The sequence below is a fragment of the Hemiscyllium ocellatum genome, chromosome 16 (genome assembly GCF_020745735.1).
Source record: "Hemiscyllium ocellatum isolate sHemOce1 chromosome 16, sHemOce1.pat.X.cur, whole genome shotgun sequence".
Classification (NCBI taxonomy): domain Eukaryota; kingdom Metazoa; phylum Chordata; class Chondrichthyes; order Orectolobiformes; family Hemiscylliidae; genus Hemiscyllium; species Hemiscyllium ocellatum.
The window spans coordinates 13,014,934-13,038,560 of NC_083416.1; the positions used below are offsets into that span (position 1 = coordinate 13,014,934).

Below are 23,627 nucleotides of genomic sequence, written 5' to 3' on the forward strand. Positions count from 1 at the left end.
TTGGTAAAAAGATGATTCCCCCAATTTATTATAACGGACGGGTCAAACTTAAGCTTCTGTAGATTATGTGTTTATATCTGTTTACGTAGAGGGCTCTGTCCAGATAAATATGCATTGCACATGTAACGTTACAGTTTTCATTATACCCAATACATTTCTAAGTCCTTTTTTTTGCATTAGGAGGAGAGTTAAGCTAATGTTGGGAACAATTTTTTTTAAACGCTTCTGAGTTCAGGCAGCTCTGTAGTTCCACCCCCAGGAACTTGGCCCCCGGTCGTTTCCGACAAACTTCTACCTTCCTACACACACACACACACACATACACGAAATACACTTACTTTATCTTTCTCCACGAAACCCACAAACGCTGTCCGCTCAATCTCCACCGGCTGGCCTTGCCGGTCATACAGGGCCAGCACAAAGTGGAAGAAGTTGGACTTCCGCAAGTTGGAGGGCGGCTGTTTCTCGAAGTGAGCCCGGGCCAGACCAACCCCACTGCGGGCAGACAAGACCGAGATGAGCCGGGAAAACACAAAGCAGCCGGAAAAATAAAAACAGCTTGCAAAACCGCCCCTTCCAAAGAGTAGGTTAAAAATACAATCTGCATCTTTTTTATTCAAAGAATTCTCAGTAGGACTACATAAAGAAGATCCCAACACTTAACCATTCACTAATTGAGTTGTACTGTAGTGTCAGCGTAAATGTTTAAAGAGCGGTTCGTGCAACCAACTTCTGGGGTGTTAGAAGTAGCGTTAGCGTGTGTGTTTTTCTTAAAATAAAAGAGAATGGGTATTTTTAAGTTGAGCGGTTTAATTTAAAGTTAGCGTCTTGACTGAAGCAGTCAACATAACGGGGAAAGAGGGAATATAGGGGCGTTCAATTCTTATCAATTCATCGAAAATAAAACACAGAAAGGACAACCCAGAGCAATAAAAAAGACACACACACACACACACACACAAACCCCCACAGCAGGACGGCAAATGATGGGAAATCAAAATGTCAGAATTTGAAAAATATATCTGGCCCGTCTCTGACCTGGAAAGAGCTTCGCCAGATCTACGATAAATAGATTTGCGACAAAATACTGTGCGCGCGTGTACTCAAAAACTGAGGGAAATATCGTTGCTTACCTCTGAGCGGCCGAGGTTGCATCCATGATCCCGGTTCCCTGCATCCAAGAGCGGACAGTGTTCATGCCGCTTCCCAGAGGTTCTTCCTTCATGTTGCCTCCGCTTCGCTGTATGTTTTCCTGAATACCGAACATGGAAACACGCTTTTCTGTTTTGGTTTGGAATTCTCTTTTCCTTCGCTTCCCTTCCACCACCAACACCCCCCCTCCTCCCCGCCCACCCCCCCCCCAACTCTCCCTGTGCTCCTCGCCGCCGCCAGAAAAGAGGCTGAAGATGTCCCGACGCAAGTCTCCGCCAAGAGGGTGCGTGAAAACACGGAGCAAAAATTGCGGGTGATGATATCGGAACTGTGCGGGTCCGCCTGCTTCTCTCTCTCTCTCTCACACACACACACATACACACAAACACATACACACACACACACACACACAGAGTTGTGGGAGGGGTAGGGAGGAGGGGGTGGAGGGATGAGAGAGAGAGGAGGGGGAGACACAGAGAGAGAGAGAGAGGAGACACACACACACTCACTTACTACCGGTTGGTGATTCGCAGAAAGTATTTCCTCAAACCACCCCTCCCTCCCCCCCCACCCCACCCCCCCAACCCGAAGAGGGGGTGAGAATGGGCTGGCGAGGAGGCGGTAGCAGGTGAGATTTGACAAACACAAAATTAAAGCCGAGCTTTCAAACACCCAAGTGTCATCATCCAATTGGAAGCCCTAAGTTTATTTTCTCTCTCTCTCTCTCTGTCGGTGTGTGTGTGTGTAATGTGTGTGTCCCTGTGTATTCACAAACGTCGTGCCTGCCAGTCCTAGCGAATGAATGAGGCAATGTTGCTCCGCCGAGTTCTTCCCTTGTGAATGATGCTGGGCTTTTTTTTGGAAAAGGTTGGGGGGGCGGGTGGTTGTAGAGAGAGAGAGAGGGAGGTGTGGGTGGGAGGGATGGGTGTTCTCTGATTTGGGGTTGGGAAGACGGAGTGGACACAGAGGGAGTGGGTAGTGAGGAGACAGTAAATGGGAGCCGATTGTCCCCGGAGAAATTCACATTTCCCCCTGTCTCAGATATAGCACCAAATGCCTCTCTCTCTCCCCTAAGGCAACAAAATCTCGCCCCCACCCCACCCCCGCCCCCACCCGAAAGGGTCAGAGCTGCTGAGGGTGTGAGGGGAGGGGGTGGGTGATGAAGAGGATGGGCGATGACTACCAAAAATGGCGTGGAAAACCCCGCCCTCCCACCCTAAGCCAATGGGTTGGTCTGCCTCTGTATAATGGACAGGAGGAGCTGACAATAGGGTAAATGGTGTTTTGTTCTCCCTTTCATATTTGGTATAACGAAGCCGTAAAGGTACGCAGCATTTACCGTTTCAAAACGCGGAGCGTCCCGTCGGACTTTTTCCGTTGCTTCTCCTGGGGCTGGACTGATTGAAACTCACGCACACACACACACCAAAAAAAAGGGATGAAATATTTTAATATTTTGGTGTTCTGAGCCCCACGTTCTCAAACTGCCCTCCCCGGGCTCGGAGAATTTCTGAAACTAAATCCCACGAGGTTGGCCGGGTCTATTTCGCCGAACTGGTACCACAGAAGGCAAAAGCAAAATCATTTTCTCCCCAACCCAAAAAAAAGCAACTTCATGTGGAGTTCCGGCTCCCTGCCTGGGAACGGCTTGTCAGGGTACACTGACCAGCTTCATGGGATCTGTGCGGCAAGAGTTTAGAAAATGCAGAAATCCAGCTTTATATTATATGTATATTTATAAATTATATTGTATACTTATATAAATTTCTTTTAAAATACTTTTTATAAAAATTAGGAAGTTCTTTGGACAAGTAATAAGCAATTATCATCAATGAGAGCGGTTAACAATGTAACAGAAGGAGCTGCCGACTTATACATTCAGGGCCTTAAGGTGATGGGACGTGTCTTGGGTGGGGTTGGAGAAATGTTGGAGTGAATCCAAGTAATGTATACACACAGGTATATGCACACACACACATACACACACAGAGAGACATACACACACAGAGACACACACACATACGCACATACACAGACACAGACACAGACACACAAGGCACACACAGACACATACAGACCCACACACAGACACACATACAGGCACACACAGACACACATACAGACCCACACACAGACACACACACAGGCACAGACAGACAAACACACAAAGACACACAGACACACACACAGAGTTACACTATGTTGCTGGCGATGCTATGGCATCATGTAACTGGGTGTTTAAATTGGGGATTGTTTTTAACAAAAAAATGATAGTGTCACATCTGAATAGCAACCTTCGAAACACAGGAGCGCTGTACGAAATTACGGCGCCCTTCCCCGCCGGCTGACACAGGGCTAACTTGAAAAACAATTTTATTTTGACAACTGTTTCAGAACGCACGCACCTCTCCTCAATCTAACAGGTAGCCACATGCAACGTTGTCCCGGGTCCGTCGCCGTTTCTCCCACTGGACTGAATACAGGTCAAGCAACAGACTGGAGTCACTAACCGCTCTCCCCGGCCCTGGGAATGACACCCTCCACCCCCTCCCCTCCAGAACCTGAGAGAGAGAGAGCATTTCGAAAACCCAGTTTCTCCTGTCTGCAGCCTGTAGTTTAGCACCGGCTTCAAGTACTTCGTCGGCAAATGAGCAACAAATTCGAAATGCAGTTGTAGATACTCGTATTTCTGAAATGGTGTGTATGAGTGTGTGTGTAAGAGAGAGTGTGTGTGAGAGAGGGAGAATGTGTGTATATGTGAGTGTGTGTGTGTGTGTGTGTAAGAGAGAGTGTGTGTGAGGGAGGGAGAATGTGTGTATATGTGAGTGTGTTAGTGTGTGAGTGTGTGTGTGAGTGTGTGTGTGTGTGTATCCCCTCCGACCCCGATTTCAAGGGAAATGCTGGAACATTAGCAAGGGGCAAGCCGCGGCGTGGCATTATCTCAATGGGACTGAACCTGCTAAACCACGGAGTTCAGCTTTTCCCAGTCCCGCTGCATCGAATTCAGACAGTTCTGTCGTCTTCACTTAGAGAAAGGGGCAATAGACCTGAAGGTCCAGTCAACAATAGGGAACAGCCCTTGTACAGATACAGGTTTAATGTAACAGCTTCCTTTGAAAGGTCTGTGAGTACAGGTGGAGGGATGGCGGAGAGCTGGAAAGGTGGCCCAGCACTAACACTTCTAACATCCAACTCTTGCTGAGTCTTGCTACAATGTTGCAGACAGCATTGGCACTGGTGGGCACTGTGTTAGCCACGGTTTTGTGGATTTGAGAGGGGATAAGGCTGTTCGCGCTGCCATAAGGACTGACATGAGAGTAGGGTGTGCTGTCTCGATGTAACAATAGATAGAAAGGTTTAATAACAAAGGGAAACAACTACATTCCACTTTCAGGCAATATTTCCGCAGGCACTTTGAAAGGCCACATCAAATAGCGGCGCAGAATCTTGTCAAATTAAATTAATCTAAATTCATTCGCAACTTGCATCATAATTGGACTAGACATTAGTTAAACTCTCGTTAAAATCTCCAGAATCGACAACGGGAGACTGCTATCACTGCATTGTATCCCGGGGAATCTTTTTCCACATAAAACTGACTTTACTGCGAACATAGTTCATGTTATAACCGATTGGAACCAGAGCGGGTGTTACAGATTCCATTTATTATTGGAGCCATTCTCCAGGAGAGTCACAGATCCAATCTCCTTATCAAAACTCCAAACAGCTTTGTCAAATGATTATGATGTTTGAAATGTATGAAAAAGATGTTTTCCTTCCCTCTCGAGTTGGCCACGTAAATGGAGGTTTTGTATCGAATAGTTACTTTCTTTGCCTCTAAAAGAACACTTTATTTCAAACACAGCAAACTATTAAACGATAGTTACTGGTCAATAATATTGGAAATTAAGTGACTGCTCCCAGCCAACGTTAGAAATCAAATTCCTTCCAGAGAGTCCAGTAGCGGGTTGAATGAATTGTCTCTCTTTGCGCCTGGTTAGCGGGAAATAACCCTAATCTTCCCCCTACATTGTAACTGAGCAAAGTGGCTATTTCTCGAGAATATTGAATTGTGTCGAGATCCTCTGAATTTTAAACGTGACAGTGGCTATGCACAAGTTTGTAATTCACCCCGTGGCTGAGGGAAACGCTACCTCTTCCGAAATTAACACGCCTCGAATTAACTCCTCGAAAGTCAACGCGTTAGAAATCGCAGCACCGTTCGGCCCTAAGACCACCCTCAGTGCTGGATATGGTTGGTTTTTGTTAGCGGGGGGAAATTCTGCTGGCGAAAACACGGCCCCTACATTGTCCCGCGATCCGTCAGGGACCAGTCTTTTTTTCTCTCAAGACTGCAGTCAAGTATCTCGCCCTGTTCGCTCAGAAAGGCTGCCGGCCCCAGGAACTGGTCTCACCCACCCCACCGCCCCCAACCCCACGCCCCCTCTATTCTCCACTCCGTTGTTGCCAATACAGCTCTTGGTGTTAGCTGGAACTAAACTCCTGTCAGCGCTTGGGCAGTGATCCATCCCGGGAACAGGGGATTGGCTCCTCGTTAGTGGTCCATCTCAGGGAGAGTGGACTGGATCCTGGTCAGTGTCCCCCGGGGTGAGGGACTGGACCCTGTTTAGTGAGCCAACACAGGGAGAGGGCACTGGATCCTGGTCAGTGTGCCCCAGGGAGAGAGGACTGGATCCTCGTTAGTGGTCCATCCCAGGGAGAGTGGACTGGATTCTGGTCAGTGTCCCCCAGGGAGAGGGACTGGATCCTGGTTAGTGATCTATCCTGGGGAGAGGGGACTGGATGATGGACAGTGATCTATCCTGGGGAGAGGGGACTGGATGATGGACAGTAATCTATCCTGGGGAGAGGGGACTGGATGATGGACAGTGATCTATCCTGGGGAGAGGGGACTGGATGATGGACAGTAATCTATCCTGGGGAGAGGGGACTGGATGATGGACAGTAATCTATCCTGGGGAGAGGGGACTGGATGATGGACAGTGATCTATCCTGGGGAGAGGAGACTGGATGATGGACAGTAATCTATCCTGGGGAGAGGGGACTTGCTCGCATATCTTTTGATCATGCTCAAATGGAGTTGTCAAACCGAGAGAATACAATTTAAAAACAGCCGATCATTGCGTGAAATAAAACATGACATTTTAAAAAAGAGTTTTTGGCAAACTGCAGTCACCGAGTACATCCGAACCCCTCTTTAACAATCCAACATCAGTAATCGGGTCCTTGCTGTAATCAGTGCAGGTACAGAAAGTTCATTTGCAATGAGAGCCCCAAGGTCCAATCACAAACCACCTCAAGATTTGGGAGAAGGTGGCTAGAAGTGGGAAGGGGAGCAGGGCGATCTGGAAAAACGGGAGAAGGACAACGACATGGGCTGGGGGTGGGGGGGGGGGGGGGGAGGAGGGAGATTAAGGCAATTGGACACGAAGGAATGAAACTCCAGAGAGGTTGGCTGAAACGTCCGCGCCGGGTACAGGTTTGGGGACCAGAGAGTTAGAGACAGAGTTGTGTCAGCGACAGCGCATTCTGTGCACAAGCGCGCCATCTAACGGCTAGCTGGACCCAATACACAGCAAGAAAGTTGTCCCAGAAGTTGGAGCGTTGCGGACCGAGCTGTAACTAGCAAGATACCATCAAATCAAAGTGTCTGAAGAGACAGGAAATGTTTGAAAAGAATAAAACATTCTGTAAATAGCGTCTCCTTGACAATTCCTGGTACACATTGGGTCAGGACTTCTTTTGAAGCGCTTTGAGCACCTGTAACCAAGGCCACCAACGCCAAATACCGGGAATCTGATTTCACAAACTCCCCATCCTTACAAAACTGAATTAATTCAGAATGTACTGTTTACCAAAAACAAAGTTAATGAATCAAACAGAAACAAGGGAAAGCAGGCAAGAGAATTATTGAGATAGGACAGTTCGGCAACCAAAATAAATGAATAATCAACGGGCATGTTAAAAGGGCACGTCTTGATTGGTCAACCGCATCCTGTTGTCTTTGAAGAGGTAAGAAAGTTGACGCGAGTAACACAGTGGATGTAATATAGCTGGATTTCCTTCAGTAAATTACCACAAGGTAGACAAGTGAATTAAGTTGGAGGATGTGGAGACAGGGCACACATTTCATAATGGACAGTTAGCTGGACGAAGGATAAAATACAGAGTAGGAAGTAGCCAAAAGTAGGAAGTGTAATTCCACAAGGATCAATGTAGGGGCTACTGTTGTATGCAAATTGTAGCAATAATTTAGATTTTGGAGTCAAACAAAATTGCATTTGAAACTGAGGAAGCCAATAACAAATTAGAAGACGTTAATAAACTTTCAGAATTGATTTAAAAGTGGCAAATTAATTTCAATACGGGTGAGTATAGGTTATTACACTCCTTTAAGAGAAATATGGAAGATAAGATGTAATTGACTTGGAGAGGAGGGCAGGGATCTGGAAGAGCAAATTTCCAAATCCCTGAACCTCTGATAAAGCTGAGCAAAGCCTTAGATAAAACAGCCCAAGTACTAGGGTTTACTTGTGGAGGCATATAATTGAAAAACTGAGATGCAATACTAAACTTGTATCAAATCTTGATTTGATCACATTTGGAACACTGTGGGCAGTTCTAACAACCATATTATAAGCTGTGCACAGAATCACTGCAGTGAGTGTAAAAACATCTACAAAGATGAGACCAAAAATACAAGGTTACAACTATTAGAGAAGGATGAGCAAGTATCTTTATCCTTGAATGAATAAGTAGAGAGGTAGGAGAAAGTGAAGTCTTCAGAAGCTGGAGATCAGAGCTGAAAATGTGTTGCTGGAAAAGCGCAGCAGGTCAGGCAGCATCCAAGGAACAGGAAATTCGACATTTCGGGAATCATCCTGATGAAGGGCTTATGCCCGAAACGTCGAATTTCCTGTTCCTTGGATGCTGCCTGACCTGCTGCGCTTTTCCAGCAACACATTTTCAGCTAGGTAGAGAGGTAACCTATTGCAAGCCTATAAAATTTGCAGTGCTTCACTCGATTAGATTTAGTGTGTTTCTAATCCTGAGCAAGAACAAAGTGAGATGTCATCAACATAAGATAGTCACCAAAAATGAAATTGGGATTTCAGAAGAAACTCCTTTATTCAGAAATGGTGAAAAATGTGGAACTCATTCCCCCACAAGGAATAGCTAAGGTGAACAGTATAGATGCAAGTAAAGGCAACAAAGTCAAGCCCATAAAGGGAAAGGGGATAGGAAGATGTACTATTGCCGTTCAATAAGGAGGAGAAAGTGAGGACTGCAGATTCTGGAGACCAGAGCCGAAAATGTGTTGCTGGAAAAGCGCAGCAGGTCAGGCAGCATCCAAGGAGCAGGAGAATCGACTTTTCAGGCATGAGCCTCCTGCTCCTTGGATGCTCCGTTCAATAAGGAACTTGACATAAGAATTGACATTCAAATTTATAGAAATACAAATACACACAATTTTGCAAGATTACATATACAAACATATATAGGAATACATCCAGATGTGCATACGGTGCTTTCATATGTACATATACAGCAGCCTATGCATTTAGACTGCTACCTAAATAACATGCTGAAAGTACAGACTAAATACAGCTAGAACGTTTAGGTGAACAAATTAACCATTTAGTGCACTTCTACCTATGACTGGTACGGACTGTTGACAGACAAATGAACCACTTTTTAAAGATTAAACAAAAAGGAATAGGGATCAGAATTAAAAAAATGAGGCAAGTATTTGCTTATCATGAACATATCAATAAAGAACAACAGTAGGCCACTCGGCCCTTCGGGCATGCTCGGTCATTCAATAAAATCATGGTTTTAATCTCAACTATACATTCCTGCATGTCTCCAACAATCTTTCACACACACACACACACACACACTTGATAATCAAGAATCTTTCTAGCTCTGTTTTTAAAGTATTTAAACTCACCTGAAGCATTTAGTGGATTTAATGATTGTTGTAAAAAATGCCGTGAGAAGATTTATAAGAGATGGATGATGCAGCAGTGTTATCTCAAGTTCGGAAGTGAAATAGCATTAATAAGTTTAAAAATAAAAACAGTTCCAGAGACTACCTTGAAAAATCAATGAGAGAAAAGGCCAAGAGAACAGGGAGACAGCTGGGGTCAGGAAGTTGCTGTATTCAATAGTATTAACAGAGAGAAGGACACAGCTCCTAAAGCTGGTGATGAATGTGTTTCAGGAGGACAGAGGGCTTAAGGTTGGAAGGTTGAATGTAAACTGAGCCCAGGTATGTTGAGTGGTGAGGCATTTCGGTGGAGCCGGGTGGAGGTATACTGTGTTGCCGTCAAACAAGCTGCCTTTGGTGGACGGCTGAAAGTTGACTTTAAGGCGTATCCTGTGTTCAGTTGATCCTTACAAATCAAATCTCCCTTCAGTCCAGATGTTCTCTCTCTCCTTCCCTCCAATTCCCCCATCACCGCCCTCCTCCTCGTCCCAAACCCCCCCCCCCCACACACACACACACACACACACTTTTGCAATCCGACTTCCCATTCACTAATTTTGGGTCCCAATATTTTGGGCTCAAGAGATGGGATTAATTGCGCCTCTAATATTAAAGTGAAATTCCGGGAGAATAAAGCGCAGGATGGGATAAAGCAGGTGGGTAATTTGGAAAGGGACTGAGGGCTAAGTGCTGAAAGTTATCTTGGTCTTTCCCTGTGCAGCTCCATTTCCCAGCGGCTGTGCCCGGGAATGCTCACCTCTCCATTCCCATATCAACACTGACCTCCAGCGGCTGAGTCTGGCTACGACAGAGCGAGGACTCCGAGGGGAGAAGCCGGAGGACATTGACTGGGGTCGCTTCACAGAGTGTAATTTGATCTGTGCGCCTGAATGAGCATTTTTAACGGTCCGGCTCCGGACCGTTCGAAACAAACCCCTGACCACTCCACTCCCCTCTCCTCATTTCCACGTTTCAACTATAAGCGGGAACAGCTTCGTTATCGAGAACTCAAATAAATGGGGGAGATGCCATTCTGTTATTTTAAACCCCAGTCCAGTCTTTTTTAGAGGGTCTTAAATTACCCATTTAAAAAATTAATAGACAAACCCCCGCCCTGTAAGGACACACAGTCCGTCCCCAGTGCACTTTCCCTGTCATTTAACCAAAGCAAGATGAAAATTCTGTCAACACCAAAGTGTATGTGCAGACCGCGGGAGTGTGTGTGTGTGTGTGTGGGGGGGGGGGAGGTTGGGGGGTAGGGGGCGGTGGGGGGTAGGGGGCGGTGGGGGGTGGGGGTGGGGGTGCGGTTGTGTGGGGAAATTGAGAATATTCTCTGCAACGGGTGTCAATAAGAAAGCATCTGCCTTATTGACTATTTACAGCGAGTAAATAATATTCCAGAATTGTCTCTGACTTCTGTCCCTCTGTGTATCTAGTTGCCCACGCAAGTTCCATTCGGCCGCTTATTTTAATGAGGTTTGAACTGGCCTGGACCAGGATAGTGGGGCGGCCTCGCAGTAACACAATGTGACGGCTGTCCCTGGGCTGTGTGTCCCACTGTGTGTCGGACCACCATCGCCCTCAATGAACAGCAAGCAGCCTGCACCAAACATCCCCTCCCGTCAGAATGCCCCACTCTACTCAATGGTTGATACATGCTTTGCAAATGCTCTCATGTCATGTGGGAGATGGGGAGGGGGGCAAAAAGCTTTCAAACTTAAAAAAAAAGGGTTGTTTTGACAGCGTCAGGAATCGCAGGCGATGCTCAGCAGAGGAGATGACCTGGGGGTTGCTGTGTCAGAGAGAGAGAGAGAGACTCACTGAAATCCTTGTAGAGGGCTTTTGCCCGAAACGTCGATGTGCCTGCTCCCCTCAGATGCTGCCTGATCTGCTGTGCTTTTCCAGCACCACTCTCATCTTGACTTTACTAATCTCCAGCATCTGCAGTCCTCCCTCTCGCCTGGCGAAGCTCAGCAGGTCCGGGGGCAGTGCGCGGAGTTGACGTTTCCGAGTCCGGTGAGGCTCCTTCAGAAACTCTGTCCCCTGGGAGCAGACAGATCACTGGTGGAAGCCGCAGCAAAGTTCGTTTTGCCGGGACCCCGTCCCAGACCAGGCCAATTCAAACCTGAAAATAAAATAAAGCACTCAATGGAATTTGGCGTGGGCAGACTGAGAGAAAAAAAGTCGGACACAATTCTGGGCTATTATTTACTCGCTGTAAATAGTCACCGTTTGCAAATCACACAACCCAAGTAGCTAAACTGTACACATGTTCCCAAAACCTGTAACGAAATCGGTTTTGGCGATGCTGGTTTGCTGGAGACCGAGTTGAGCTCTCCTGCACTAATTGTCCTTGTTCCTCCCCTCCAAGGACCTACGCTTCCCTGGAAATAGACTGGCATTTTTTATCCAAGCCGCTCCCCGCATCCCTCTTTGCCCAGGGTAGAATTTGTCAGCGGCTTCACCCTCAATGACGAACCGCGCCCACAGCTCTGATGTGCGCGAAGGAGCAGCGCTCCGAAAGCGTGTGCTTCCAAATAAACCTGTTGGACTATAACCTGGGGTTGTGTGATTTTTTTTTTAGTTGCGACGGGGGGGATGGCCAGCTTTACCCAGGCGAGTTTACAAAGCAGCAGGCCCGGAATTCTCAACAAAACGTCCGGCTGTGTAATCCCCTGTCCCAAAGCCGCTATTACAGACGGTGTGACCCCTGTCGGATTCCCCCCGCGGGATGGTCACGTTTATCGAGGGCAGTTTGATAAAACCACTCTGCCTGGGCAGTGTTGGTTATACAGACCCCGGGCACGGTGATGTGGAGTTGGAATACCATTTAAACACTGTACATTGTGAGCTAAGATGTCATTTTTTAAATAAAACCTCAAGTTATCTCGAGAATGTGACTTAAAATAAAATTACATATTAATGAGCCTGCAACACATTCTAAAACTTGAATGACTTATCTAGGTTTGTTTAAAAAATAATATATCGTTTTAATTGTGATCTTTTGCTATAAATTCGGTGTCTTATGATCCTGCCCCACTAACTACTCGATGAAGGAGCAGTGCTCTGAAAGCTAGTGCTTCCAAATAAACCTGTTGGACTATAACCTGGTGTTTTGTGATTTTTAACTTTGTCCACCCCAGTCCAACTCCGGCATCTCCACGTGATTTAAAACTCGAGCAACTCTTCGAGGAATGCCATCAAACTTAACGGGAATAACAGCGAGAGAATCTCAGCAAGTCTGGCAGCATCTGTAGGGAGAGAGAGAAGGGGTTAACGTTGCGGGTCATGAACATATAGAGAGGCATTTGAAGTTTTGCAAACGTGTGTCGAGTTCCCTTTTGCACGTCCACAGCCAATCGCAGAGTTTAAACACTTCCTCTACATCGGGATGGTGGAAGGGCACGGTGGCATTTTCTTTTTTTTGTTTTCTGACAATCTTCAGTTAAAGTAAGAGGAGAAAGTGAGGTCTGCAGATGCTGGAGATCAGGGCTGAAAATGTGTTGCTGGAAAAGCGCAGCAGGTCAGGCAGCATCCAAGGAACAGGAGAATCGATGTTTCGGGCATAAGCCCTTCTTCAGGAATTCCTGAAGAAGGGCTTATGCCCGAAACTTCGAATCTCCTGCTCCTTGGATGCTGCCTGACCTGCTGCGCTTTTCCAGCAACACATTTTCAGTTCAGTTAAAGTAAGACAATTGCTCCAATCGTGCTCCCCCTGCTCCAGCTCAGGTCTGATGGAGCGAGAACAGAAAAGCTCGTGTATACAGACGCAAACCCAACATTTATTTCGATGTATCACGACATTCAGTCTGTCGAAGTCCTCATGGTTCTTGGAACCATTCCTACAGACTGGCGGACAAAAAAAAACCTCAGCCCTGTCACGGAATCCATCCAGAAAGGAATGACTATGAGAAAGGTGCAGGGTCACTGCCCAGACCCATGGACACAAAATCTCTTTGATTCACTTTTTTAAAAAAAAGAAAACATCAGCTTCAAAGCTCTGCAGTGCCTCAGTGACACAAGAAACAAATCTGGGGGTGGGGGGTAAGGGCTAGTTTCTGCACATGGCATTCTGAAATGAATAGGTCCTCGCCTTAATGCAGCCCAGACACCGGGGTATAGTGGCCCGTGTTAAACCAGCGCCCCACGTGGAAGGCAGATCGACTGCTTCCGTCCGGACCCCACGCCAGCCCGACCACCCTCCTCCCCCCCACTCCCCCCCGACCCATCACATCTTCACTTCGAGTCTTTCAACTGGGGAGGGTCTCTGCAATTGTTAAATCCAATGTAACTGTGCGGTAAGCGGGAAGTGAATATCTGCGCATCTCTCCAGACAGGAGCCTGTGCACAGTTTCAGAAAAAAAGTTGAAACGCTGCTTTCTTGAAGAGAGGCCTGCGCAGATCTGAAACTATTCGCCAAATTACTCGGGTTCGCCCCGAAAGGAGCACCCCACCCCACCTCATACCCCCTCCCAGTGACGCCGCCTTTCGACTGAACCCAGCATCACACCCACCACAGCATCGCAAAGACCTCTGCCCTCCCCCATTCACCTGCTTTTGTCCTCGGTTCCCCGGGATAGTCTGTTCCCAGAGGGCAGGCTGCATTCCTGGACCGGTTACACGTGTGTGGTCTGCTGGCACTAACCCTCACGCTGACAGGTTCGACATTGTTGGGGTGTGGGGGTGTGTGTGAGTAGTTTGAGGGGGGAAGCTAACACATCACAGCATTCCCACCCCAACCAACTTTCAGTAGTCTGTTCTAAAGGATCAAGCGCAATCTCCCTCAGCCGGGTCATTGCTGTTTTAACTTCCCCAACAGTTGTACAGTGTCACATGTGAGTTTATGATATTGTGAGGATTTCAGGGAGTGCAGGATGCGGCATTTCTGATCCCCCCCGGCCCCGCCCCCGTGAACGGTCGGGCTTTCTAAAGACCATCCGATCTGAAAGCCGTCAGATTTCACTTGGCCTAAATAACCCCCTGGAGTTTGCCGGCGTTTACTCTAATTCGATGCCGGCCGAGTTTGCTAAGGTTTTAATTTCACCTTTCGCGAATTTCCCCCGGCTTGCAATTTCGTCATCGGTTCACAGCACTTTTGAAAACATATTCAAACAGTCGAACAAGTCATGGAGTCATAGAGATGTACAGCCTGGAAACAGACCCTTCGGTCCAACCCGTCCATGCCGACCAGATATCCCAACCCAATCTAGTCCCACTTGCCAGCACCCGGCCCATATCCCTCTAAACCCTTCCTATCCATATACCCATCCAGATGCCTTTTAAATGTAATTATACCAGGCTCCACTACATCCTCTGGTAGCTCATTCCATACACACACCACCCTCTGTGTTAAAAAGTTGCCCCGTAGGTCTCTTTAATATCTTTCCCCTCTCACCCTAAACCTATGCCCTTTAGTTCTGGACTCTCCGACCCCAGGGAAAAGACCTTGTCTATTTGTCCTCTTCATGATCTTATAAACCAAGTTTTGTTCGCTTTTCAAACACACATTGAGACAAAGCAAAATCTGTAAATAATGGCCCTCGAAGGTAATTCAGCGATGCCCTGGGTACAGTTAGGAATCAGTTAACCCTCTCCACAGTCCTGCCTCCCCCTACTCTCGGCACCGTGTGAAATCACACACCAGGCTGCAATCCACTTGCCCTCCCTTCCAGTCTAAATAATACACACCAACTGTTTCCTGACCGCTGCCGTCAGTCAGTTGTTGTGTAAACTCCTCAAAATGAAACCCAGATTAACCCTGTATTCCCAAATACTCCCGCTGGACAAGAAAACCAAACCAAATTGAAGGTTTGCGATCTGTTTCTGCATAGTTCAGCCGTGTCCCCACTCTTTTCAATGTTAGGCTGTTGGGGTAGGGGATACTCCTGGAGATGCTGGAAACGTGGACTCTCCTGCTCCTCGGATGCTGCCTGACCTGCTGTGCTTTTCCTGCGCCACACTCTCGACCCTGACCTCCAGCATCAGCAGTCCTCACTATCTCCGAGTTGAAACTCCGGTCCGGTTGAAAGCCCGTTCCATCGCACAAACTGGTTGCAATCGCGTTGTGACTGAGGGAAGAGAAAAGCTCCTTTTGCGTACATTAAAATAAAACACCCCGAAAGAACGGCGGATGCTGGAAAACAGAAATTGCGGTTAAAAAGAGCTGTGAAGGCAATTCGGAGATAACGTTTCGGGTCCGGTGACCCTTCCTCAGAACGGATCATCCCGAGTTGAGCATTTTTTGCAAATATGATTTGGAGATGCCGGTGTTGGACTAAGTTAAAAATCACACCGCACCATGTTATGGTCCAACATGTTTAATTGGAAGCACTAGCTTTCGGAGCGACGCTCCTTTATCAGGTGGTTGTGACGAAGGAGCAGCGCACCAAAAGATAGTGCTTCCAATTAAACCTGTTGGACTATAACCTGGTGTTGTGTGATTTTTAACGTTTTGCAAAGTCTCTCAAGAGTCGTGATGTGGAGGTGCTGGTGTTGGACTAGGGTGGACAAAGTCAGGAGTCACATCACACCAGGTGTTAGTCCAACAGGTTTATTTAAGATCAGAAGGTTTTGGAGCGCTGGCCGTTGGTCAGGTGTGGCTTGTAACTGAGAGTCGAGCAGACGCTGGTGAATGGTTTGAATATGCACAGTGGCTACTCAGTTCTGCGGTTGCCCCCTCCTCACCCCTGAGATGAGGTGAGGGGAAAGGACCGGGTTACACAGGATTAGGCGAAAGTGGGTCCTGCAGACGCTGGAGGTGAGAGTCAAGATTAGAGTGATGCTGGAAAAGCAGGTCAGGCAGCATCAGAGGAGCAGGAAAATCGACGTTTCAGGCAAAAGCCCTTCATCAGGAAAGGCTTACATAGGATCAGCGCTGCACAGCGTGAAACTGCCATTGAGTGAGGTGAAGTGAGGGACCGAGGCGATGTTTAATGAGCTGGTGCTCTCATTTATTCCCTCCAGTTGTTCTAGATAGTCCCTGGCATTTGGTACGACGGGCCGAGTGGCCTACTACTACGTCCTCTCACAACCTGCCTGTTAAAAAAAATACAGGCTTATTTATTTCCTAACAGGCAGTTAAAGCGTCAATCATTGAGGGGAGAGCGCCTGTATTTTGTTTTAAACAGATTCAGCTTAATGGCGTGCATTGGTCAGGGCGATCCTCTCACCTCTAACCACCGGGACATTGAATTTTACAGTAATTCGTTCCCCACTGCTCTAACCCCAAACAGCAGCTCAGATCATAGTCGAAACAAGTGTAGCAGGTACCCCATTTGGCACTAGCGCCTCCTGTGTGTTCGTTCACCGCCACCGAGGTGGAGTTCTCGTGCTCAGCTTGGGTTGCATTCAAGTCTGGAATGAGCACAGGAAATTCAAGGGTTTCAATGTCCTTTCAGTCCTGAACCAAACTGACAAGAAACGATGTGCGCTCCCGAGTTTCCTGCAGATCATACTACAGGAGAAAAGAACCCCTTGGTGTTACTGAGAACAACTGGAAATCAGGGAGCATGCCAGCCGCTTTCACAGACTTGACGCACGGCGAGATGACCCCGAATTCTTCAAGATCATTACCCCGAGATAAAACCCCGAGAAATGGTTTCACACAGCACGGAGAGGGTGGGACGCCGGGATTTTGGGTGTGAATTTGAAACTGAGCTAGGCTCTCATGGTGAATATTTGGAATATGTTCAGAATTGTGGGTCACAATGTTTTATTGTGCTCCACTTTGGCGTTTCTGTGTGCGGAGCGCCAGCAGCAAACCACCAGTTCCATTGTAAACTTTCTAATAGACCATGTTCCATCCAATCCAATGACGTTTCCAAATATCCCCAGCCAACTTGTATTCGCTCCCGTCGCTGATGAAAACAGATCACTGCGCTACAACAATCTAAGAGAACATGGACAGCCATGGCCGACCACTAGCAGGACAATATTATATATCCCCAGTTGTGCCCTGAATCATCATTTGCAAGCCCATTATATTAAAAACCAATGCAACCTACAGACAATACCAGCACTCGGCAAAACCAGTCATCTGCGTCACTCAATACACCAGGAACGCTCACTGTCCTGGCTGGAAGTGAACATTTTATGTTACTACCTCCTTCCGGGGTATTTATCTCAGTTTGTAAACTTAATTTTTTTTGCCTCTCCTCATCAAAGTAAACCACGTTTCCTTCTCAGAGTTAATATCGAATATCTGCTCTGTGGACGATTATTTCTTACATAACCGTAATAAGACATCATCCCCACTCCCCGCCTTAAAGACAACTAATTTTACAATGTGAATATTCCCAGAACCACGAAAATCCGGGCGCCCAGTCAATTTTCGCCAAAAGTCTTCAATTTATTCGGTGTGTCCACCACCACAACGAATGGGAAATCATTCGCCCCATCAATGTTTTGCCGATGTTAAAAATCTGCGTGGCCATTCCATTTCTCTTTTACATTTTGTCTTAAACTGGCTGCTGTTGGCCGCCAGCTCTCCAGCTTAAAACACACCCTTCTGGACACAGGGAGTAAACATGACAGAAGCTTCATGGGTCAACGTGAAGGAGAGCAAAACACCACAATCTTTGCAATTAACCCAATCACTCAACAATGTATATTAAAGAAAATGTGCCTTTCCATTTGCAGTTGTGGGGAGACGGGGCCTAGTGGTATTAAGGCTAGACTATAATCCAGAAAACCAAGTTCCGGGGACTCGGGTACAAATCCCACCACAGAAGTTGGCGACGTTTGAAGGCAATGAAAGTCTGTAAGAACTAAAAGCAAAGTGGTTTATTTCTGGGTAATTAGGGATGGCATCGCTAGCCAACGATTCCCACGTTAGGTGAATGAATTTAAAATATCTAAACCACCCAGAGGAAAAAGAAGTCCTAAGCTTTAAATGTGTATTAACAGTCAAATCAGTGTTTTTAATGGAAGAAAACATTGAAAAGCAACAAGTCGGCAAAGGTTGAAGAGGCAGGTTATTAGAAAGGAGAAGAAAGAGAGAGCACTGGAAAAGTTTTGACGGGGTTTGAGGGGAGGGGAAAGGTGGAGATGGAGGACTGGATGCTCTAGCAGAGAGGAACATTTAACTGGGTTGTATGACAGAAACTCCACGGAGGGTTCAATAAAGAGGGAAAATCCGGTACTCCGCACAATCAGCAACCGCTGCTGGATGTGGAGAGGTGTGAATTGGGTTGTAATTTTGATGTGGATTGGGTTGTAATTTTGATGTAGATTTGCAGAAGCGGCTTGGCAAGGTAGCAGAGACCAGTTCGTCGTTACCCGTCTGTGTGAGTTGTGATGATGTGTTCATCATAACTGCCAGAGAACAGCAACAACTGTTAAACGCCAATGGCAAAATATCCCCGAGTACAAGGCAGATTGAAGACTGAATAAAAACTGCAAGAACTGCGGATGCTGTAAATCAGAAGGAGCGCACACTGTTTGAGATTGAAAACTGAATTGTGCTTCACTGAAGGAAAAATTATTGAGGCCATCTATATTTTGGAGTAGTGTTGTCAAATCACATAATAAAAACACAAACACTAGAAATCAGGTTTTCTCTGTCAGTAAAGCTAGAATTCCATTTCTTTTATTGAATAGGTGCCATAGAAATGCAAATTATTGTTAATCACCTGCAGTTTTGTGCACACGTTTCCTTCTTTTCTGACTAACTCATTTGGAAAATAATTGGCGTGGCCTAACGTGTATATTTACGAAAACAGATCTCGAGAAGAATTAATTACGGCGTCCTCAACTTTGAAGCAGCAATTAAAATGGCCCGGGACTGTTCAGTAATTCGCAAATACCTGCTCTGTGCCATCGGCGAAGTCTACTTGAGGCAGTGTATGACTGTCATTCTAATTAAGTTTAACATTCTCTCTTTATGAGGATGGAAGAAAGTCCCAGAATTCCCACCCCGGATTATTTCTCCAAAATTGTTGCTGGAAACCGTTCGTGATTAGACTAGATTCCCTACAGTGTGGAAACAGGTCCTTCGGTCCAAAGGTCCACACCGACCCTCCGAAGAGTAACCGACCCAGGCTCATTCCCCTACATTTACCCCTGACTAATGCACCTAACACTGCGGGAAAATTTAGCACGGCCAATTCAGCTGACCTGCACATCTTTGGACTGTGGGAGGAAACCGGAGCACCCGGAGGAAACCCACACAGACACGGGGAGAATGTGCAAACTCCACAGAGTCAGTCGCCTGAGGCAGGAATTGAACCCGGCGCAGTGCGGCAGCAGTGCTCACCACTGAGCTACCTTGCCGCTCGTGTGTGGACATTACTTAAACCCATCATCTTCAACAGGGGTCGTCCCTCTCAGCTTACTGAGAACACACATCAATAACAGTCAATGCGGTTAGTCAACAGAAGATACCTGTGAAGGTACTCTGAGGAAAAGGTGAGAGGGAAACATGAAAGGAAAAACAGAAAAACGATTGGACACAGATATATAGAATGTAGATAATTGATATGGAGGCTGATTACATTGGAATGAGCTCAAAGAGATCCATCAATGTCTTAAACTGTGACTACACTCGCAAAAAAGATAGCATTTGAATATTAGATTGCAACTCATCTCACAGCGTCTTGCTTATGAGTTATACAGTGGATTTAGTTTGTTCTCTTCTGAAACTTATTCTGATATAACCAATGGCAGATCCCGTTCTCAATCCACTTCTTCTCGAGATGACGATACCTGCGGTAAATTGATAGCAAGCACGAAAGTAGACTGCCATTTACTGATGAGCAACTGACTTATTGCCTAGTGACTGGAGCGCTGGCTATTACTGCAGAGTGATGCCAAAAGCGTGGATTCAGTTCCCGCACAGGGGGAAGACTCCCCATCTCAGCCTCTCCCTTTATCTTAAACATAGTGACCCCAAGGTTAAGTCACCACCAGTCGCCTGTCTCCAATGAGATTCGTCCCATGATCTGGTAAGGTTATGGAGTTTTACCCTTATCCAAACCAAGTGACACATAATAGAATTTGGATTTTTTTAAAGTAACAAAGAAACTCGAATTTTAAGCCAAAATAATCCAGAAATTACCAACCAATAATAGGGCATAATGTATATACGATATACATTTTATTTTATAACAACTTAGTGGGTTTCGAAGTCACTCGACATCCTAGTTATTTTCGATCAAACTGCACCCCCTACAGGAGTTAAGCTGTAGAGCACCATCCTAAAGACTTGCATTTATATAGCGTCTTTACTGACGTTTCAAAGCATTTTGCAGCCAGTTTTCATAGCGTAGTCATTACTAGAATACAGGAAGCAGAGCAGCTAACTTGTGTACGGCAAGCTCCCAGAAACAGCGATGTAATAATGACCACAATATCTTTGGTCACGTAGATTGAAGGATAAATATTCATCACAGCATTGGAGGTGTCACCCTATTCTTCTTCAAAATAGTGCCTTAGGGTTACATACATTCATTTGAGAGAACAGACAAAACATTCATTTCAAATCAGAGCCAGAAGTCAGTTGCTCAGTAGTATAACACTATTTCAGGAATACAGTGGTGCGTCAGAATAGATCACTGAAAACAATTCTCGAATCCACAGCCTTCTGACTCTCAGGCGACAGTACGATCAAGAGCGCAGAGCTAAAACGGTTAGCATATGTTCTAGGGGCAATATATAAAAAGTTAACAAGGTACTGACGCTTAACACGTATCCCACAAGTGTTAAGGCAACTGCAAATTTCTTAAAACACTTCCACATTTATCATGTCATTACAATTTTCTTTTCTAATTTCATCCTCTCCAGTTTAGAAGAGCTAGGATTCCCACAGGGAGCAAAAGCCCTTCAGAACCTCACCCATTTCTCATGAGCGCAGAAAATAATTACTGGCAGACAAAAGCAATTTCTTATTTCTGATGGAAGCTTAAAAGACTAAAGAATCATTTATGACTGAATACATCCAACCAATGCAGACTAGCAATTAACAAAACCAATAAAGTGTTGAACTACAGAGCCAAAAGAGCATGATTCCCATGAAGCAATGCAGCGTTGTGGTCAAACCACATCTTAAGTTTTTGGTCACTAAAACAGAAGGAAACATTCAAATACTGGAGACATTAAAGAGAGAAGCCACAAGGCAAACTCTAGTATTTAAGGGCTCTCTAATGAGGAAGACTAAATAAACACAGCTCACATAGGGCATACATCCAAACTAATAAGAGCTAATTTTTTTTTTACAAATGTAATTAGGTCTTGTTTGGAAATTCTTCACATTGAGCAATCAATATTTGGGAACCAATTTTAGAAATGAGTTGTGGAGGCAAAAACCATAGAACTCCTTAGAAACAATTAGATGCTGAAATAGGATGACAGAAAGATCTTTTGGGCAGATCAATTACTATGAGCTAAATGGTTTTGCTGATACAAATAACTATTGTTATTGTAGCTGAAGGCAACCTTATCCTCACCCTATGGTCATTTTCTGGCAGAGATCACCAAAATTTAACTGGTAGTAGGTACATCACTTGGACAATTGTTATCTTTTGACAAAGACAATTTTTGGGCCATTAATTTTCTATTCTTACGCCTGTCCTGAAGATGGTAACTTGCATAGTTTGGTTCATGAACAGAAATGGCTTCCTTTACCGCTCTACTTTGTCCCTTCTTCTGAAGGGACAGCAGATGTTAGACTTAATAGGCATGATAGTAAACATTGACTTGACTCTCACGGGGCATTCGCATGTGCTTTTCCAAACATGTATACAAAACGATGGTAAGCAAATATAGGAATCAGGAATAACGAGCATATTTGCAACTTCTGAACTATTCCAATCACGCTCCCAGACTAGGGATCATACCACAATGACTGCACAACAGACTAACAGTACACTTAACGTCCGAGCAGCTTGTAATTAGGACATCATTTTAACAAGTCAGGAATAAACCGTTACAGTCAATAGCTTTAGTTTACTCGTGTCTTCTTATCGTATGTTTGGAAACATCATGTTTTAAAAGGTGAATGCTGAGGGCACAATCAGCTCGATTAACTTGGATAAGTACCACTGCTGATTAAAATGAAGTATTAAATCTCGTTGAAACTGATGCGCCCCAAATTAACAACTGTCATTATCAATGCTAACTACGTTTTGTAGAAAGAATTCCTGACCACATGTACCATCCCTCCTGTTGGTTTTTGCTTCACTCCAAGTTTTAGATGTCATTTAGAGTTTACTTTTGAATTAATTACGGTCACTGCATTGAAAGACCAAATCTTTAGATGAAAGAGGGTTTTAAAGATTCTACAAAAATACTTCAAAAAATGACACAATTCTCCTAATACCCGAAAGACCATTACCCTCCGTTCACGGTTTTCTCTCAACCGACATTGCTTAAAACACTTATCAATCATATATGTTATGCTTTGATGATCTTCTTTCGAGAGCTTGCTACACTTAAAAGTGACTGGTTTTTCCAATTTACTGTACAAATTCGTCAAAGTTGTAGCTACGTTAATAAAAAGTGCAACTAACTTTAAGTGAGAAAACTAGCTAAATTAGGTTTTCCTATTAAAACAAATTTTAAAGCCATATTTTGGTTCTGTAGGATTTTTTGCATGAATGAACGTAAAAATACGTGCCTTGCAAACTGACGTTCATAATGGTGCTAAATTCCTATGTAACTAGAACATGAACAAAGTCAATAAAATAATATTTAAATTTGTTGTGTAAGTGTAAAAATATAAACTCTTAGCAACCACTTGGTGCCTCTCCTGCTTGCAAAACCTTGTTACATGTGAACTTCCCCCCTTGCTGACTCTCTGCTGAAAACTTCTCCTGCTGCATGACTCTTCCACATGCTGAATTGCTTGCTGCTCACCCCCTCACCTCCACCACCCATTGGCATTCTCTCCTGAACCCTTGCTTTGAGTTCTGGAGAGTGCCAACTGTTATTTCTGTAAAGCTAGCAAAATACAGCAGAGCCCAGTGGCATTCTCATCCATCTTTGTAGATACTTTCTCACCAAGCTGTGCAAAGTTAGAAAAAGGTTCTCTGACTATATGGCCAACTAAAACTTGTAATGTATTGCATACTCAATGTGTGCCCAATTTGGGTTCTTTTTCATTTGATAGGGCAAACCAATATTATAAATTTTGTATTCCAAGAGGCTGAAGTACAATTTCATAGTAAACTGGAATTTTGCAGTCTGCACATAGTACACAAGGACGTGATAATTTGGGTAAATCTACTGTGGGGTTTATTATCAAGGCGGATCAGGAGGTTTCTGGTCAGTTCTCGAGTACGTATTTCCATGTACTCAATGTATCATAGTAAAACAGCATATTCTAGAAGAACAACGACTATAACAATTGACCACAATTTACATTACATGGAAATAAAAGTGAGGGGGAAAAAAAAGGCAAAGCAGGGTTTCCAGTCATACATCTGCAAAACTGTCAGAACCCTGTGCCCATCTCATTTTAATTTTACAGGAA

At 45.3% G+C, this 23,627-nt stretch overlaps 1 protein-coding gene across 6 annotated transcripts in view; it reads right to left on the bottom strand.

The window, feature by feature from the left end:
• The window catches only part of ebf1a (EBF transcription factor 1a), a 482,981-nt gene extending 471,741 nt beyond the window's left edge, over positions 1-11,240 (bottom strand). For 3 of the 6 annotated variants that reach the window (XM_060837038.1, XM_060837042.1, XM_060837037.1), the window contains exons 1-2: positions 1,134-1,331; positions 339-495 (exon numbers count right to left, since the gene is read on the bottom strand). In XM_060837038.1, coding sequence (XP_060693021.1) covers positions 339-495; positions 1,134-1,267 — 291 coding nt within the window. In that variant the 5' untranslated portion in view covers positions 1,268-1,331. Of the gene's footprint in view, positions 1-338; positions 496-1,133; positions 1,332-1,665; positions 1,685-1,934; positions 2,005-10,984 lie in introns of those variants that run through there. The other 3 variants (XM_060837039.1, XM_060837040.1, XM_060837041.1) reach the window with 3 other exon arrangements.
• Between the last annotated feature and the right edge of the window lie 12,387 nt (positions 11,241-23,627).